Source organism: Hyperoodon ampullatus (genome assembly GCF_949752795.1).
Source record: "Hyperoodon ampullatus genome assembly, chromosome: 5".
Classification (NCBI taxonomy): Eukaryota; Metazoa; Chordata; class Mammalia; order Artiodactyla; family Ziphiidae; genus Hyperoodon; species Hyperoodon ampullatus.
In genome coordinates, this window is record NC_136918.1 from 80,639,291 (window position 1) to 80,658,504 (window position 19,214).

The 19,214-nt window shown below is 36.1% G+C and overlaps 1 protein-coding gene and 1 pseudogene across 3 annotated transcripts in view; both read left to right on the top strand.

Annotated features, from left to right (window-relative positions):
* Positions 1-19,214, top strand: part of GSK3B (glycogen synthase kinase 3 beta) — a 200,276-nt gene that overhangs the window by 94,809 nt on the left and 86,253 nt on the right. For both annotated transcript variants that reach the window (XM_079704208.1, XM_079704209.1), the window contains exon 3: positions 6,853-6,936. In XM_079704208.1, the coding sequence (XP_079560334.1) occupies positions 6,853-6,936 (84 nt within the window). The remainder of the gene's footprint in view (positions 1-6,852; positions 6,937-19,214) is intronic.
* Positions 12,660-13,327, top strand: LOC307053328 (hypoxanthine-guanine phosphoribosyltransferase-like; annotated as a pseudogene). Its single transcript has one exon. The product of its transcript is annotated as a hypoxanthine-guanine phosphoribosyltransferase-like (transcript).

Sequence of the window (19,214 nt, forward strand, 5' to 3'; positions counted from 1 at the left end):
GGTTTATTTGTTTTTTTTCTTTCAGCATTTTGAATTTTTGTTTTTAATCGCTTTCTAGCCTCCATTAGTTTGATGATTAGTCAGCTGTTAATTATATTGTTTTCCCCGTGTATATGATGAATCATTTTTCTGTTACTGCTTTCATTATTCTTCTGTGGCTTCAGTTCAAAAGTGCTGTGCCTCCATGTGAATCTTTTTTGTGTTTATCCTGTTGGGGGTTCATTAAGCTTTATGGTGCAGTAGATTAGTGTTTTTCATCAAATTTGGGAAGTTTTCAGCAATTCCTTCTTCAAATATATTTTTTCTCCTTTTTCCTTTTCCTCTTTTCTGATGTTGCCTTTATCCATATTTTGGTAGGTCTTTTTTCTGATTGCCTTTATACATATTTCTAGTTGTTTGGTAGGTGTGACATTATCCTACAACAGGTCTCTGAGGCCCTGTTCATTTTTCTGCTCTTATTTTTCTCTTTGGTTTTTCAATTGAATAATTTCTAATTCTCTGTTTTCAAGTTCACAGATTTTTTTTTAAATGTCACCTCAAATCTTATCTTGAGCCCATAGTGAATCTTTTACTTCTTTTGTTACACTTTTCATCTCTAGTATTTCCAGGTTTTAAATGTTAATATTTCTTTATTGAAGTTTTCTACTTGTGTAGTTGTCATCGTATTTTTCTTTAATTTTTAAAATATAATTTCCCTTAATTGTTTGAACATATTAATTTATTTAGTATATATTAGAATTTTTTCAGCTTTATTGAGATACAATTGATGTATAGTATAGTGTAAGTTTAAGGTACAACATTTTGATTTCATGCAGTTATATATAGCAAAATGATTACCATCATAGCATCTGCTAACATATCACGGCTTGTAATTACTATTTCTTTTTTGTAGTGAGAACATTTAAGGTCTACTCTCTCAGCAACTTTCAGATATACAATACAGTATTATTAATTATAGTCATCATACTGTATATGAAATTCTGAGAACTTGTTTATGTTATAACTTGAAGTTTATATTCTTTGACCAGCTCCCCCTTTCCCCCAACCTCCAGCCTCTGGTAGCCACCTTTCTAGTCTGTTTGTATGAGTTGGGCTTTTTTAGATTCCACATGTGTTATCGTACAGTGTTTGTCTTTCTCTGTCTGACTTATTTCACTTAGCATAGTGCCCCCCCCTCACACACACTCACACACACACACACACACACACATTTTCTTTATCCATTCAACTGTTGATGGACACTTAGATTGTTTCTATGTCTTGGCTGTTGTAAATAATACTGCAGTGAACATGGCAGTACAGGTATCTCTTTGAGATAGTCATTTCATTTTCTTTGGATATATACCCAGAAGTGGAATTGCTGGATCCTTTGATAGTTCTTTTTTTTTTTTTTCCTGCTTTTAACTCTTTATTCATTACAATGATATACTGAAATAATAGAGGTCAAAATGGTAACATTTCCATAAAAAGCTCTTCAAATAGTTCTATCTTTAATATTTTGAGGAACCTCCATACTGTTTTCCATAGTGGCTGCATCAATGTACATTTTCCACCAGTAGTACATCCACCAGTGTACTATTATTTTCCATAGTGGCTGCACCAGTGTACATTTACAAGGTTCCCTTTCTCTGCATCCTCACAAACACTGGTTATTTCTTGCCTTTTTGATAATATCCATTCTAACAGGTGTGGTTTTGATTTGCATTGCCTGATGATTAGTGATGTTGAGCATCTTTTCATGTACTTGTTGGCCATCTGTATGCCTTCTTTGGAAAAATGCCTATTCAGGTCCTTTGCCCATTTTTAAATCAGATTATTTGAGGGTTGTTTTGTTTTGTTCTTTATTTTGCTGTTGAGTTGTATGAGTTCTATATATTTTGGATATTAACCCCTTATCTAATATATGATTTTCAAATATTTTATACCATTCCATAGGTTGTCTTTTCATTTTGTTGATAGTTTGCTGTGCAGAGGTTTTTAATTTGAGGTGGTCCCACTTGTTTATTTTTGTTTTTGTTGCCTTTGCTTTTGGTGTCAAATCTAAAAAATCATTGCCAAGGCCAGTGTCAAGAAGCTTAACATTCTTTGAACATAATAGCTGCTTTGTATTCTTGTCTGCTAAATCCAACAGCTGTGTCTACCCAGAGTCAGTTTCTGTTGGCTCCTTTTCTTTTTTACCTGAGTGTAGGTCAACTTTTCCTGTTGTTTGCTGGTCTCACAATTTTCTTGGACAGTTGGAAATGTTGGATAATATATTGTAGCAACTCTGGATTCTGTTTTTTTTTTTAATTAATTAATTAATTAATTTTTTTTTTTTTATTCCCCCTGAAACTTGTTTTGGGGGTTTTCTTTCTTTTTCTTTTTCTTTTTGTAACTTACCTGCAACTAATCTATAGAATCTTTCTCCTCCCCCATTTGAAGCCCCTGAATTCTGTGTTAAATTTTTATTCTAATTTTAATTTTTTCTCCTCATTTCTTAGGAGTTACTCTTTGTCTGCATGGCTTAGTGGTCAGCCAGTTATTGGTTAGAGATTATGTTCAAACATTTTGAGTTTATAAAGCTTCCATCATTTTTTGGATGCTTCTGTATACGGGTTCTGTACATTAAAAATTCAGGCAGTTTTTAAGTCAGCCTCAGCTTTTACTTTCTCCAAGGCCTTCTTGGATCTCCCATGCATATGTGCACAGCCTCTAAATCAGCCCAAGGGTATGTGCAGAGCTTATTTAGCCTCTCCATTTTCAGGATCTCCCTGTTATATTTCTTAGTGTTCTGCCAGTCTGTCATTTTCCCCACCTGGTGTTGCATCCTCAGGGTAGCAGAGCTGTGGGCTGAGCTGGGAGGTGATTGTGGGGGAAGGTAGTATTCCCTAGCAAGAAGGTCACCAGCCCCCACTGTCATAACTCCAATATGTAGCAGTGTTTCTTGAATAAATGCTTTTTGATTTGTTGTTGCTTTTGATTGATTTCCTGAGCCCTGAAATGATTGTCTTCTACAATGCAGTTCTTTTTACAGGTGTTTTGGAGGAGTGAATTTGCTGATCTCTTCATTCCGCTAGAGCTGAAAATCTCATTTCTTTTTGAACTTTCTGACTTCTTAGTTCTTTCCCTTGTCTCCCAACCCCAATTTAATTCACTCTAGTCAGACTTTTGTCACCACTGAAATCACTCTTGTAAGAGTCACTAATATCCTGCATTTGCCATATCCAGTTGTCTTCTATTTTCATCTTAATCAGCCTTTCAGCAACTTTAGATATAAATGGTCAGGGCCTTTTTCTGAAAACTTATTTTACTTGGCTTCTAAGGCTATCTTCTCTCTTGCTTTTCTTCCTACTTCACTGATTACTTCACTTGATTTACTCCTTTTTATACCTGTGGACGGACAGACAGATGGACAGGTGGATGGATAGGTACGTAGGTAGGTAGGTAGATAGACAGATAGACAGATATAGATATATAGATATATGAATATATATATGTATTTTTCTAAACTTCTTCCCTAGGTGATATTATTAGGTCCCCTTGCTTTGAATCCCTTTTATGCGGTTGACTCCCAGACATATATTTCCAGCCCCAGCTTCTACCTTGAGCCTCATTATTTTCACTTGGATGTCTAAAAAGGATTTCAAACAGAACTCTTGATCCACTTTCTCCCCTGAATTTATTTTTAGTTTTTGGAATGATCATTTTAAAAAGTAAGTCTGATTATGTCATTTTCTTGGCCTCATTGGCTTTCCTTTACATTTAGTGTGAAATTCAGTTTCTCACCATTATTAATGAGAGTTTATATGACATACCGCCTGCCTCTCTGTACTTGTCTCCCGCCTCTTCCTTTACTCAACATGTTGCAATCACATTATTCTTCTATAGCTATTTTTGAATATGCCAAGCCCACCTCTAGGCATTTATATTTGGAGTTCCTTGTAACTGTAGTGCTCTTCCCCCATATCCTCACATGGTTCTCATTTTTATATCATTCAGGTTTGTGTTCAGATCTTACCTTCTTTGTGAGGTCTACTCCGACTTCTGTATCTAAAATAATAGCCCTTTCTCTCTATCATGATCTATCCTCTTACTTTACATGAAAATATATTGTTTATTCCTCCCTGTCCTCCTTAGACTGAAAGTTTCATGAGGATAAGAACTTTGTTAGTCTTGTTCACTGCCATATCCTTAATACTGTAAATGATGCCTGGCACAGAATAGGCACACTGTATTTGTAGAATAACAATTTTTTTTCTGTAGAATTAGTATGTCATTAGTGTACTAATAAAGAATGACTCAGTAAAAATGGTTAGGCTTGGGATAGTTGTGTATTAAATGCATCTCAGACATGAACTTTGTCTAATATTGGCTTGATTAATAATTTAAAATATTGCTCTATGAAATTTCTATTTTGGATCTTTTAGGGAAATTTTTTTTTTTTCTGGCTGTGTTGGGTCTTTCGTTGCTGTGCACTGGCTTTCGCTAGTTGTGGTGAGTGGGGGCTACTCTTCATTGTGGTGCGTGGGCTTCTCATTGCAGTGGCTTCTCTTGTCGTGGGGCACGGGCTCTAGGCGTGTGAGCTTCAGTAGTTGTGGCACGTAGGGTTAGTAGTGTGGCTCACAGGCTCCAGAGCGCAGGCTCAGTAGTTGTGGTGGACGGGCTTAGTTGCTCTGCAGCACGTGGGATCTTCCTGGACCAGGGCTCAAACCCGTGTCCCCTGCATTGGCAGGCTGATTCTTAACCACTGAGCCACCAGGGAAGTCCTGGGGAATTTTAAAATGAGAAAATTTAAGCCTCCTTTCAAAAATAACAGGAAGTAAGGGTAGATGAATATTTTTTAAAGTTCATTTGTATATATTTTAAAATATTTATTCATTTATTTATAAATTTATTTATTTATTTTTGGCTGCATTGGGTCTTCGTTGCTGCGCACGAGCTTTCTCTAGTTGCAGTGAGCGGGGCCTACTCTTCGGTGCGGTGCACGGGCTCCTCATTGTGGAGCACGGGCTCTAGATGTGCAGGCTTCAGTAGTTGTGGCTCATGGGCTTAGTTGCTCCCTGGCATGTGGGATCTTCCTGGACCAGGGATCGAACCCGTGTCCCCTGCATTGGCAGGTGGATTCTTAATCACTGTGCCACCAGGGAAGTCCCTAGATAAATATTTGGTCCTTGTACTTGCTTCACTTATGCATTCTTTTTGATAAAAGATCATATGCATAACCTTAACACAACTTCTGTTATCTGGAAATTTAATAGTTCTCTGTTACCTTGGTTAATGAGTCCGGAAAAATAGATAGCTTATTTTAACATGGCTTTCTATGTTAAAAACAATCTTAATATCTGAGAGGAGTGAGTCTTAGCTTACTAGCAGTTCTCCCACAAAACTAGCTACCTAGATGTGAATTGGCAAAGTATAGCCATACTTCAGAAATAGCTTCAATTTGGAAGAAATGGAATGTTTTGAAATTTGTAAAATTTTCTGTGTCCTTCTCTGTAACAGGCAAAACTCAGAGTCTGATACAAGTTATTATTTTTGTTAAAGCAAGTATACTGTACTGTCTTAAGTTTCTGTTTATTGCTTCAGCTATAAACATTTTATAACAAGTAATGGAGTGAAAGATGGATATTTTATAAAAGGATTTTAAATATCACTGTGTACATAAGCCCAGCTCTCACAGTCAGTTTAAAGGGACAGAAGGAGAGTCATCTTGAGTTTCCTATTTCCTTTTAGAGGACATGCTAGAACCATCATAGAGTCTATCGCAAGTTTCTAGAGGAGGAGGAACATTTGCTTATTTCTGCCACCGTCTTCCAAGAACTGGAGCCCACTCTGCTCTAGGACAGTTCTGCTTGTTAGGCTCTTTGTCTGCAGTACACCCCCCACCCCTCTATATTTTGGCCTTGTTTTCTAACCATAACATCATTTACCTTCCAAATTCCCAGGTGTGTACTTTATGTTTCTAGCTCTTCTAAATCACCATTTTAATTGAAATTGTATGTTTTCTGTCCGCTTAACAGACATTTTGGTATTCTTTCTCTGTGTTATATAATTTGGACTTTATTAACTGGATTTCTGACAGCTAAGTATAAGAGTTGGAATTGTTGTTAATATACATGTACTCTTCAAATTTATTACTGCAAAATTCATGGTGTTAGGAAGTTGTCATATTATTTAATGTTTTATTTTCTGAAGCATAATTTTGAAACTCCCCAAAGGGAATATTATTTGTGGGATCTATAAATTTACCAGGACTGTACAATTTCCAGCATGTCATATTTTAACTCTGGCAACTGAGCCCTTCTAATGGGGCTAACCCTCAGATTTTTCACTGTATCTTGGAAAATAATAGGGCTTGTGAGAGTTTTCTTTGTACCCAAATTTATTTGTTTGGTGAGAAGTTTGATTTTTATTATAGTTGCAAAAATTATAGTACTGATAGCTTCTTTCAGATATCTCTTACATACTGTAGACCAGTGCCTCTCAAGCTATTTTGTAGTGAGGTTCTGGTTTTAAAAATTTCCAATTCATTGAAGACTGATATTTTTATAAAATACAATAAAAATGAATTATGAGAAAAGTGAATTTTAAGAAAATACAAAATATAGGCCCCACTTTTAATTATAAGATTCATAGATATAAAATTATTCTTTCAAGTTGCAATAAAAGAGTCTGAACACTTATTCTCAATTTCTATATTTATCTTATTGCAGAACAGTAATAAATAGTTCACAGACTGATCTATAGATGATACTTTTTAGTAACATATCTATAGCCTGCTCTTTGTAGTGCTTAATGTTATTTCAGAAGCATCTTCGTCAATATGAATAGCAGTTATCCTTTAAAAAATATTTTCATGTGTTTCCTTTTCAGAACCGAGAGCTCCAAATAATGAGAAAGCTAGATCACTGTAACATAGTCCGATTGCGTTATTTCTTCTACTCAAGTGGTGAAAAGGTAAGTCTTGTAGAACATTGATACTGAATATTGTGATAGACTTGTTATTCTTCTAGAAATAGTCCATATCCCCCCTTCCCCTTGAAACAGCTTTGCTTATTGAATGGAAGTATTCCAAAACACAGGCCCTAGTGATTCTGACCTCAAGATATGATTATTGAATATCATTAGTTATATCAGGAAAATGTTAATGAAATGATAGAGGGGATTAATTTTTAAGAATTTTCTTCTTTTTAAAACACTTATCTTCAGTTCTAAAGCAAATTTGTATATATTTTAAAACCTTTTGTGTTCCTTGTGTGCTTCTGGAGCCCCATGATAGTTCACCTGTTTATTGGAGGGAGGAAAATGATGTCATATTGTTACGTGGAAGTGTTGGAGGGGAAGGGGAAGCAGGAGGACTTTGGTAGGACCAGAGTGAGACTTAAACATTGGGAAGCAAGTTTAACCTATCCTTGGCTAGGGAAAAAGTTGGAAAAGATATAATATTACAGAACTTCTTAATAAGTGGTCACTATTTATGATCACATTTAATTCTGTGAAAGCAAAGGGTAATTAAAGAAGATTTCATGCTGTGAATCCCCCTTGCCCCCTACCCCGACCCCCTTGGTCTTTCTCTTTAGCAGATGCAATGGCTAACGTCATTGTACTCACTGGAGTTGGAAGCATAGAAAACCAGTTTCTTCTGTTGTACCATGGTCTTTTTCTTTCTATCTGTTCACTGTTCCTTCTTCCCAGATTCAGTCTTCCTTCACTGGTTTGGGATAAGGGGGAGGGCAAGTAATAAACACTTCATCTTTTTGGCTAAATAAACATTACTTTGGATAAGTTCATTTGATATTTTTGGACCTCACATACCATGCTTATACTGTCCCAAAGCCCTTAGATCCATAATACCTCTTGATTTCTAGCCCAGTTCTTTTTACTCACATATTTCCCAGTGTACCATTTAATCATTTTCCATTAAATTTTATTGAGATTATTTTCTTAGAAATTCTTTTTTTCATGACAGAGCCTGTAATATGGGAAAGTACCTATGTATTAAGCCAGAATTATGATATACATGCCTACAGAAATATAGTTGTTGCACGCGCTTGTGTGTGTGTGATAGCTAATGTTTTAACAACCATAATTAGCAAATTGGCCCTTTAGTGACTCTCATTTCTTAGGTGTTTTTAAAATTTTTTTTTTAAGTTTAAATGATGGCCTCTGCTTGTATTAAGGACCATAAACCCTCAAATATTTGAGCTCTTTTGTTCCTAAAGCCCATTATTTGGTTCATACTCCTTTTTTCTTTTTTTTTTTAATGTAGCAAACTGCCTGTTATGTCTTTGATCTTACCTGTTTTGACATGAATTTACATTTTCCTGTCCCTTCCCAAATAAAATTATGGAGCATCTATTGTGTTCACGGCACTCTTATAATGGAATTTCGCATCCCTATGGGTTTTGTTATTAAATGCTAGACATTATAATACCCCAGGGAGGAAAGTAAAGGTCAGAACTATTTATTCCATGAACCACTGAATTGCATGTGGATTCATTTGCATAGGCCTTCCTACAAAGCCCCTTAAACATCTTCTCTTGATTATTTCATTTATATAGCTTTCCCTGGATAAACAGCAAGGTCATATTGTATAGCTCAGGGAACTATATCCAATATCCTGTAATAAACCATAGTGGAAAAGAAAAAAAAATATATATATATATATATGTGTGTATGTATGTATATAGCTTTTCCTGTATGCCAGGCACTGTTTTAGTACTTTACAAATACTAACTCATTTAATTCTTACGAAGATAAAGAGCAGAAAGGGAAGCACAAACCTTTTGAACAAACCTTTTTAAGGCTACCTTTTGTGGTAGCACCTAAAGGCTTACCTGTCTGGTTTTGGTTTGGTGGAAGCCCCCATCACAATCTGCCCTTACCCTTAGTTAATCCTGCGGAAGGAGTAACAATGGACTGACTGTTATCTGTGTACCCCAGAGGATGATTTCCTCCCTGCTGCTATTCAGAGCTGCTTATTTATCTTAAATGGTCTTACAGATAAAGAGCAATTGAGAAGTCATTAAAGGAAGATAACTGGAAGAACAATGCACTTCTCTCTATTATAAAAAAGAAATACATATACTTTCTAATATTTCATTTATCTCAGAACTTTCTCTTGAGTGTTGTAAGTTTCCCAAAGTGAAAAAAAAACCCTTTTAATTTTGGATAGCTCCATTAAGAGAACAGAAAGAAAGGAAGAAAAGTTGTGATGTGTTGCTGAAAATAATGATCCTCCGTTGTCGAAAAAGGGAAGGCTTTCTAAAGATATGCAGAAGTATATAGGTTAAGGAACTTCCATAATCTTCCAGCCACCAAAATGATAATTTCTTCTTCCCCTACTCATGATCTTCACTGCCTTGTTTCTGAATTGTTCTGGCAGGACTAACATCACTCAAGAGACCAGGTAGTAAACTAATATTTCTCATATGAGAAGATGGATTCTGCTCTAGGTTTGAGAGCTCAGATTTGTTAGTTCTAACTCTCCAAGAGTAGGTTACTGAGAGTGAACTCAGTGCTGCTGTTTAGAAAGGGATCTAAATGTCTTGTGAAGAGCGTTATATATTGCCTATGTATATATATTAGAAGAGTTTAGGGGGAGGAAATAATAAACTAGTAGTTTGAAATGCCTCTGGGATATGCAAATAGAGATGCCCAGTAGACATCTACATGTAAGACTTCTAGGTGGTGGTGGTGGGACTCTAAGTGGAGAGATGACATTGACAAGGTTGGGTAGATGGGGTGTGTAGTCATGTTGTAGAGCTCTTAGGAGTTAGGAAGGAGGGAGAGGTGATGTTGTTTGAGCAAAGAGCTAGCAGTTTATCAGTATTGCTCTCTTGTCCTAGAATATGTTGAGGGTTGAGAGCAGGCTTCATTTGAGAGAGGTGCAAGGAAACCAGTGCCTTTGGGTTGGATCCAGGTTTTGTCTAGGGCAAGGCAGTGAAAAGAACCCTCTTTGAAGAGACTGGGGTTTGGAGCTCTGTGAAGAGTTTCTTTTGGGGTTTCAGATCGCTTAGGGGAAGCTCTGAGCAGGAGATCTCTGGTAAGAACATGAGCCTAAAGGAGGTGTGAGGAGGCAATTAGAATGAGTTGACGGCATTGTGAGGATGAGAAAGAGAAGATTTCAGTGTTTCATCATTATAGGCGTGAAATTCTTGTTAGGTTCTGTGGATATGTTTAAATATAAATGGGAATATTTTGTAATCCTCTCATCATCTTCATCATCTCTGATTCTCTTTCTTCTCTATGATTTTCAATTACTCTCTTCTAAGCTTTTTATCTCCTTTTCCTTCAGTCTCTGTCCACACTCTGGGTTTCTGGCCCTTTCACTCTGGGCTCTTTGCCTCTTTCTGTCTCTGGGTTTCTATCCCATTCTCTTGGTCTGTGGCACCCCCTCATATTTCTTTTTCCTCTTTAACTCTGGTGTCTATCTGTCCATCTGTTTCTCTCTGTGTAGGCTACTTCTTTTCAACCTCTTTCTCTGGGTTTCTGTACCCCTCATTCGTTGGGTTTCTACCCATCCTACTCTCTTTGAATATTTGATCCTTTCTACATTTTTGTGTGGATTTCCATGTGTCCTGAGCCTTCCTCATTCACTCTCTTGGTATGTCTTCTCTCTGAGCCTCTATTAATCCTTTTTGGGAAATTTTTAAAACAGGAAAAATTTTCACTCACTATCCTGGCTTTTGACTTCAGTACTACATATCTTATTCTGTATGTTCATGTTCTACATAGTTGTATGAATAACTATTTTTAACCTTGTTAAGTATTTAAAATCTCATAAAAGCTTTCCCTTTTTGCCTCATAATATTTTTAGTTATTGGTTATGTAATATTCCACTGGGTTTTTGTACTACATAATACTCTTAACTGTTCCCCTATTGTTATTTTTAATTTCAGAACTGTAGCTAAGCTACCCAAAAGTCTCATCATAATTTTTATCCATAACATTTTCCAGCTCTGGGTTCAAGTAGGCTGGCTGTAATATTTGACAAATATTTCCACTGACCACAGTTTGACTGAATGGTTATACCTATTTTGGTGACCTTCTCTTTATTGTGCTCCACCCTGCCATTTTAAAGACTGTTTTTCTTTAGGAATTATACATAGTCAGCTTTCAGCCTATAATTGTGGAAGAGAGTAGCCAATGTAGCTAGAAGAAGGAGGAATTAGTCAGGACAGGGACTAGAAATGTGACCAAATTAGTCCTAGTCATTAGTCTTCTGGTTGGAATTATTAGTATTTGCTGTAATAACTGGAGCATCATGTAGTCAATTAGTATACTCCAGGTTAACCAATAGATTTTATTAACTCTGATTTAGTTCAGAGTAATTAGTACTCTTTCTCCTTGATCAGAGAGAAATGGAATTTTTTAAAGGTGTTGAACAGTCTGGGCTTATAATAGTTTTGTGAATTCCAAGTATCTTAGAGAATAGTGTTTTTTAGTATTAATATTTAGCAATAGGAACCTTTTTCCCCCTAAATGAAATTTATGAAGAATCCCTGTTCTACAGGTAGAATAGATAAAAAGCAAAGTTGTTCTGGTTGAAACTGGGATATGGGACCAGCTGACTTTACCTTCCCTTGAGTTGCGGCTCACCTTTGTAGAACCCTCGGTCTCTGTAGGAGTATGGAGATCATATTTTGTTTTTACAGGAGCCTTCAATTTTATTTAAATCAATTAATAGTTTTCTGTAAGAAATATTCCTTTAAGTAGCCTTACATGTAAAAATGTTTCACCTGTGGTTCATCATAGATTGATTACTTGAGTAATAAAGGCTATTTTCCTTAAATAAAACTCTCCCTCTATTTGTATGAGAGACAGTTTAAATAGCAAGGTTCGCAAATTGATTTTATTCCTCATACCATCTTTTCTACTGAGAGTAACTGTGTGGCGGGCTGTGTTCAGAAAGTGAAGATTGTACCAGTGCTTCTGGGATCAGGGAGAAGAATGCTGTGCTTGATTATGCCTGTTTGTCACTAGCCCTGGAGAGGAAAGTTTGGGGTGAATCCATTCTGAAAAGTAAAGAGCTCTGGCTTTGTGCCCAGAAATATTTGGGTTTGCATCCTATTTGTGCCACTTGATAGCAGTATGACAGGGCAAGATATTTACCTTTGTAAGCCCTTTTCAACCCTCGTCATCTGTACAGTAGGGATTTTGTAAGGAAAAAATGTAATAATGTTTACTAAGTGCTTATCATAACACGTGGCATATAATTAACACATTAACTTACTATTTTACAAATTATTGTTTAATAATAGCAAATATATGTTGCACTTGCTATGCATCCAGACACTTAAACCTCACTGCAACCCAGTGAAGAAAGGGTATACTGTTATTATCCCCATTTTATAGAAGAAGAAACTGGGGCAGTCACAGTTAAGTTACCTAAGAGTCCTACAGCTACAGAGTGTCAAAGTTAGGAGTCAACTCCTATATACAGAGTCTGTGTAGTATTGCTATACCATTTAGCACAGAATGTAGATTTCTCTAGAAGCAGTGTGTTAGAAATGTAACACTTAAAAAAGTCTTAGTAGAGCTGCAGCGGCGACGGCGGGGAAGGGCGCTCGGGCGGACCACTCTGCTTTCCCGCGTGGCGCCGCCTCCCGCCACGCCTCTGCCTCCTGCTCGGCCCCGCCACCGGCTTCTTCCTCCCCAGACTGCCCTCAGCCCGCGCGCCGGCCGGCTCCATTATGGCTACCCGGAGCCCCAGCGTTATGATTAGTGATGATGCACCAGGTTATGACCTAGATTTATTCTGTATACCTAATCATTATGCTGAGGATTTGGAAAAGGTGTTTATTCCTCATGGACTAATTATGGACAGGACCAAATGGCTGGCTCGAGATGTGATGAAGGAGATGGGAGGCCATCACATCGTGGCCCTCTGTGTGCTCAAGGGGGGCTATAAGTTCTTTGCTGACCTGCTGGATTACATCAAAGCACTGAACAGAAGTAGTGATAGATCTGTACCTGTGACTAGATTTTATCAGACTGAAGAGCTACCGTAATGACCAGTCAACAGGTGATATAAAAGTAATTGGTGGAGATCTCTCTCAACTTTAACTGGAAAGAATGTCTTGATTGTTGAAGATATAATTGACACTGGCAAAACAATGCAAACCTTGCTTCCTTGGTCAAGCAGCATAATCCAAAGATGGTAAAGGTTGCAAGCTTGCTGGTGAAAAGGACTCCATGATGTGTTGGATATAGACCAGACTTTGTTGGATTTGAAATTCCAGACAAGTTCGTTGTAGGATATAACCTTGACTATAATGAATACTTCAGGGATTTGAATCATGTTTGTGTCATTAGCGAAATGGGAAAAGCAAAATACAAAGCCTAAGATGAGAGTTCAAGTTGAGTTTGGAAACATCTGGAGTCCCATTGAAATCACCAGGAAAATTATCAAATGTTCTAGTTCTATGGCCATGTGCTTAGTAGATCTTATTGCATGCATCTTCTAAGAATTTTATCCATTTTGTACTTTAGAAAGGTCAGTTGCTGCATTCCTGAATTCTTTATTTGCACTATGAGACTACAGACTATCAGTTCCCTTTGGGTGGATTGTTGTTTGACTTGTGAATGAGAAGTCTCTTAAACCACACCACTATTGAATGAAAATATTGAAATTGTATCTGTAACAAACATTGAAAGAGAAAAATATATTAGTTTTTTAATTGGTATTTTAATTTTTATATATTTAGGAAAGAACAGAAGTGATTAAATATTGTTAATTATACCACTGTGTGTTTAGAAAAGAAGCAGTCAGTTTCATATCGGTGACAGCATTTAGAGGTATCATTATGTTGGATAAACCATATGTCCTGGAGTTATTTTAGTAGGTTTCAGTAGTATTAACTGTATTTTCCCACTTTTTCAGATTATTTCTGGTGAATCTCTGTCAACAGTTCCTTTTAAATACAGGTCAATAAGTTCTAAAAACCTACCACTTTTTGAAGTCTTCAATGTAAAAATCCTTAAGATAAAGGCTGTCTCTTTAAAAGAAAAAAATGTCTTAGTAATGATTAACAAGGGGAGATTGTACAGTGTCTACTTTGTAGAACTTTTTTAGAAGAGAGTAAATAGCCTTTTGCTGTAGAATAGTAACAGTAGTAATAGTAAATAGTAATACTAATAGTGAATAGTAATAATAGCCCAAACTTATATGGTGCTTACTATATGACTGTAACCTAAACACTTTACTTACTCTTTTGTTTTTTGTCTTCTATTTTTTTGGAAGAGCTTTTGAGAGGATTGTTGTTAATTCTTCTTTAAATGTTTGTTAGAATTTGCCATTGAAACCAGCTGGCTTTGGACTTTTGGGGAAGTTTTTGATTACTGATTCAATCTCTACTTGTCATACAGGTTTGTTGAGATTTTGTATTTCATCTTGAGTCATTTTAGTGATTGGTGTGTTTCTAGGAATTTATCAGTTTTATCTACATTATCTAATTCATTGGCACACAGTTGTTTATCGTATTCTGTTATAGTCCTTATTTCTATAAGGTCAATAGTAATGTCCTCACTTTCATTTCTGATTTAGTTATTTGTTTCTTCTCTCTGTCAGTCTAGCTAAAGGTTTGTCAACTTTGTTGATCTTTTCAAAGAACCAACTTTTGGTTTCTTGAATCTATTGTTTTTTTCTGTTCTCTTATTTCTGGTCTAATCTTTATTATTTTCTTTCTTCTAGTAGTTTAGGTTTAGTTTCCTCTTCTTTTTCTAGTTCTTCAGGATGTGAAGTTAGGTTATTGACTTAAGATCTTCTTCTTAATGTAGGCATTTACAGCTGTAGATTTCCCTGAGTACTGCCTTCGCTGCCTCCCATAAGTTTTGGTATATTGTGTTTTTGTTTTCATTTATCTCTTAAGTATTTTCTAATTTTTCTTGTTTTAGAGTGTGTTGTTTAATTTCCTTTGATCTGTTGGTTGTTAACAATGTGTTGATTAATTTCCACACATTTGTGAATCTTTTGGTTTCCTCTGTTATTGATTTCTAGTTTTATTTCATTGTGGTTGGAGAAGATAACTTTGCATGATTTCAGTCTTTTTAAACTTATTGAGATTTGTCTTGTGACCTAACGTATGACATATTCTGGATAACATCCCATGATATATATCTGTTAGGTCCAGTTGGTTTACAGTGCTGTTCAAGTCCTCTATTTTTTTTATTGCTCTTCTGTCTAGATGTCCATTATTGGAAGTGGTATATTAAAGTCTCCCAGCTATTGTTGTAGAATTGTGTATTTCTTCCTTCACTTCTATCAATATTTGCATCATGTATTTGGAACTCCGTTGTTTAGTGAATATATTATATAATAGTTATATCTTCTTGATGAATTGACTCTTTTATCAAAATATAATGTCTTGAATGCCTTTTATTTCTTTTTCTTGCAACTGCCCTGGCTAGAACCTCCAGCATGATGTTGAGAAGAGATGAAAGCAGACATCCTTGTCTTGTTTCCAATTTTAGAGAGAAAAAGTATTTAGTTCTTCATTTTTAAGTGTGATTTTTAGCTGTGTTTTTTGTAGATGTCATTTATCAGGTTGAGGAGGTTCCTTGCCATTCCTAGTTTGTTGAGCATTTTTATCATGAAAGGTTGTTGTATTTCTTCAAATGGTTTTCCCCCATCTGTTGGAGTTTTTTTCCTTTATTCTATTAATAAAGTATTTTACATTAATTTTTTGAATGCTAAACCTGCCTTGCATTTCTGGAATTAATAACATTTGGTCATGGTATATAATTTTTATATGTTGCTGGATAGTATATTTTAGAGGATTTTTGCATCTATATTCATAAGGAATATAAATTAGTCATCTTTCTTTCCCCTTCTTGTGATGGCTTTGTTTGGTTTTCGTATCAGGGTAATACTGGTCTTATAGAATGAGTTAGGAAGTGTTTTTGTCTTCTATTTTTTTGAAAATTTTTGTGAAGAATTGGTATTGATTCTTCTTTGAAGGTTTGGTAGGTTTCTCCAGTGAAGCCATTTACAACAGGTCACTTTTTGTGGTAAATTTTAAATTATTAATTCAGTTACTTTACTTGTAATAGGTATACTTAGATTTTTTTATTTCTTCTTTTGTCCATTTTGGTGATTTGTTCATTTCATCTAAATTATCTTATTTATTGGTATAAAGTTTATACTTTTGTCTTAAAATTCTTTTTGTTTCTTTAAAGTCAGTTGTGATGTCTCCTCTTTCATTCCTGGTTTCAGTAATTTGAGTCTTACGTTTCTTGGTCAGTCTAGCTCAAGCCCTGTTGATTTTTTTTTTCAGTGAACCAACTTTTGATTTCATTAAGTTTTTAAAATTGCTTTTGTATTCTCCAGTTTATGTATTTCTGTTCTAGTCTACGTTATTTTCTTCCTGTGGGTTTATTTTGCCTTTTTTTTTTCCCCCAGTTTTTAAGCTAGAAGTTAAGCTTATTGATTAGAGATCTTTCCTCCTTTATTTTTTTATTTTTTTTTTTATTTTTATTTTTTTTATTTTTATTTTTTTTATTAGTTTCTGCTTTATAACAAAGTGAATCAGTCATACATATACATCTGTTCCCACATCCCCTCCCTCATGCATCTCCCTCCCTCCCACCCTCCCCATCCCACCCCTCCAGGCGGTCACAAAGCACCGAGCTGATCTCCCTGTGCTCTGCGGCTGCTTCCCACTATCTATCTACCTTACGTTTGGTAGTATATATATGTCCATGCCTCTCTTTCCCTTTGTCACAGCTTCCCCTTCCCCTTCCCCATATCCTCAAGTCCATTCTCAAGTAGGTCTGTGTCTTTATTCCCGTTTTACCCCTAGGTTCTTCATGACATTTTTTTTTTTTTAATTCCATATATATGTGTTAGCATACGGTATTTGTCTTTCTCTTTCTGACTTACTTCACTCTGTATGACAGACTCTAGGTCTATCCACCTCATTACAAATAGCTCAGTTTCGTTTCTTTTTATGGCTGAGTAATATTCCATTGTATATATGTGCCACATCTTCTTTATCCATTCATCCGATGATGGACACTTAGGTTGTTTCCAGCTCCGGGCTATTGTGAATAGAGCTGCAATGAACATTTTGGTACATGTCTCTTTTTGAATTATGGTTTTCTCAGGGTATATGCCTAGTAGTGGGATTGCTGGGTCATATGGTAGTTCTATTTTTAGTTTTTTAAGGAACCTCCATACTGTTCTCCATAGTGGCTGTACCAATTCACATTCCCACCAGCAGTGCAAGAGTGTTCCCTTTTCCCCACACCCTCTCCAGCATTTATTGTTTCTAGATTTCTTGATGATGGCCATTCTGACTGGTGTGAGATGATATCTCATTGTAGTTTTGATTTGCATTTCTCTAATGATTAATGATGTTGAGCATTCTTTCATGTGTTTGTTGGCAGTCTGTATATCTTCTTTGGAGAAATGCCTATTTAAGTCTTCTGCCCATTTTTGGATTGGGTTGTTTGTTTTTTTGCTATTGAGCTGCATGAGCTGTTTATAAATTTTGGAGATTAATCCTTTGTCAGTTGCTTCATTTGCAAATATTTTCTCCCATTCTGAGGGTTGTCTTTTGGTCTTGTTTATGGTTTCCTTTGCTGTGCAAAAGCTTTGAAGTTTCATTAGGTCCCATTTGTTTATCTTTGTTTTTATTTCCATTTCTCTAGGAGGTGGGTCCAAAAGGATCTTGCTGTGATTTATGTCATAGAGTGTTCTACCTATGTTTTCCTCTAAGAGTTTGATAGTTTCTGGCCTTACATTTAGGTCTTTAATCCATTTTGAGCTTATTTTTGTGTATGGTGTTAGGGAATGATCTAATCTCATACTTTTACATGTCCCTGTCCAGTTTTCCCAGCACCACTTATTGAAGAGGCTGTCCTTTCTCCACTGTACATTCCTGCCTCCTTTATCAAAGATAAGTTGGCCATATGTGCGTGGGTTTATCTCTGGGCTTTCTATCCTGATCCACTGATCTATCTTTCTGTTTTTATGCCAGTACCACACTGTCTTAATTACTGTAGCTTTGTAGTATAGTCTGAAGTCAGGCAGCCTGATTCCTCCAGCTCCGTTTTTCGTTCTCAAGATTGCCTTGGCTATTCGGGGTCTTTTGTTTTTCCAAACAAATTTTGCAATTTTTTGTTCTAGTTCTGTGAAAAATGCCAGTGGTAGTTTGATAGGGATTGCATTGAATCTGTAGATTGCTTTGGGTAGTAGAGTCATTTTCACAATATTGATTCTTCCAATCCAGGAGCATGGTATATCTCTCCATCTATTTATATCATCTTTAATTTCTTTCATCAGTGTCTTATAATTTTCTGCATACAGGTCTTTTGTCTCCTTAGGTAGGTTTATTCCTAGATATTTTATTCTTTTTGTTGCAATGGTAAATGGGAGTGTTTTCTTGATTTCATTTTCAGATTTTTCATCATTAGTGTACAGGAATGCCAGAGATTTCTGTGCATTAATTTTGTATCCTGCTACTTTACCAAATTCATTGATTAGCTCTAGTAGTTTTTCGGTAGCATCTTTAGGATTCTCTATGTATAGTATCATGTCATCTGCAAACAGTGACAGCTTTACTTCTTTTCCAATTTGGATTCCTTTTATTTCCTTTTCTTCTCTGATTGCTGTGGCTAAAACTTCCAAAACTATGTTGAATAAGAGTGGTGAGAGTGGGCAGCCTTGTCTTGTTCCTGATCTTAGTGGAAATGGTTTCAGTTTTTCACCATTGAGGACAATGTTGGCTGTGGGTTTGTCATATATGGCCTTTATTATGTTGAGGAAAGTTCCCTCTATGCCTACTTTCTGCAGGGTTTTTATCATAAATGGGTGTTGAATTTTGTCGAAAGCTTTCTCTGCATCTATTGAGATGATCATATGGTTTTTCTCCTTCAACTTGTTAATATGGTGTATCACATTGATTGATTTGCGTATATTGAAGAATGCTTGCATTCCTGGAATAAACCCCACTTGATCATGGTGTATGATCCTTTTAATGTGCTGTTGGATTCTGTTTGCTAGTATTTTGTTGAGGATTTTTGCATCTATGTTCATCAGTGATATTGGCCTGTAGTTTTCTTTCTTTGTGACATCCTTGCCTGGTTTTGGTATCAAGGTGATGGTGGCCTCGTAGAATGAGTTTGGGAGTGTTCCTTCCTCTGATATTGTTTGGAAGAGTTTGAGAAGGATGGGTGTTAGCTCTTCTCTAAATGTTTGATAGAATTCGCCTGTGAAGCCATCTGGTCCTGGG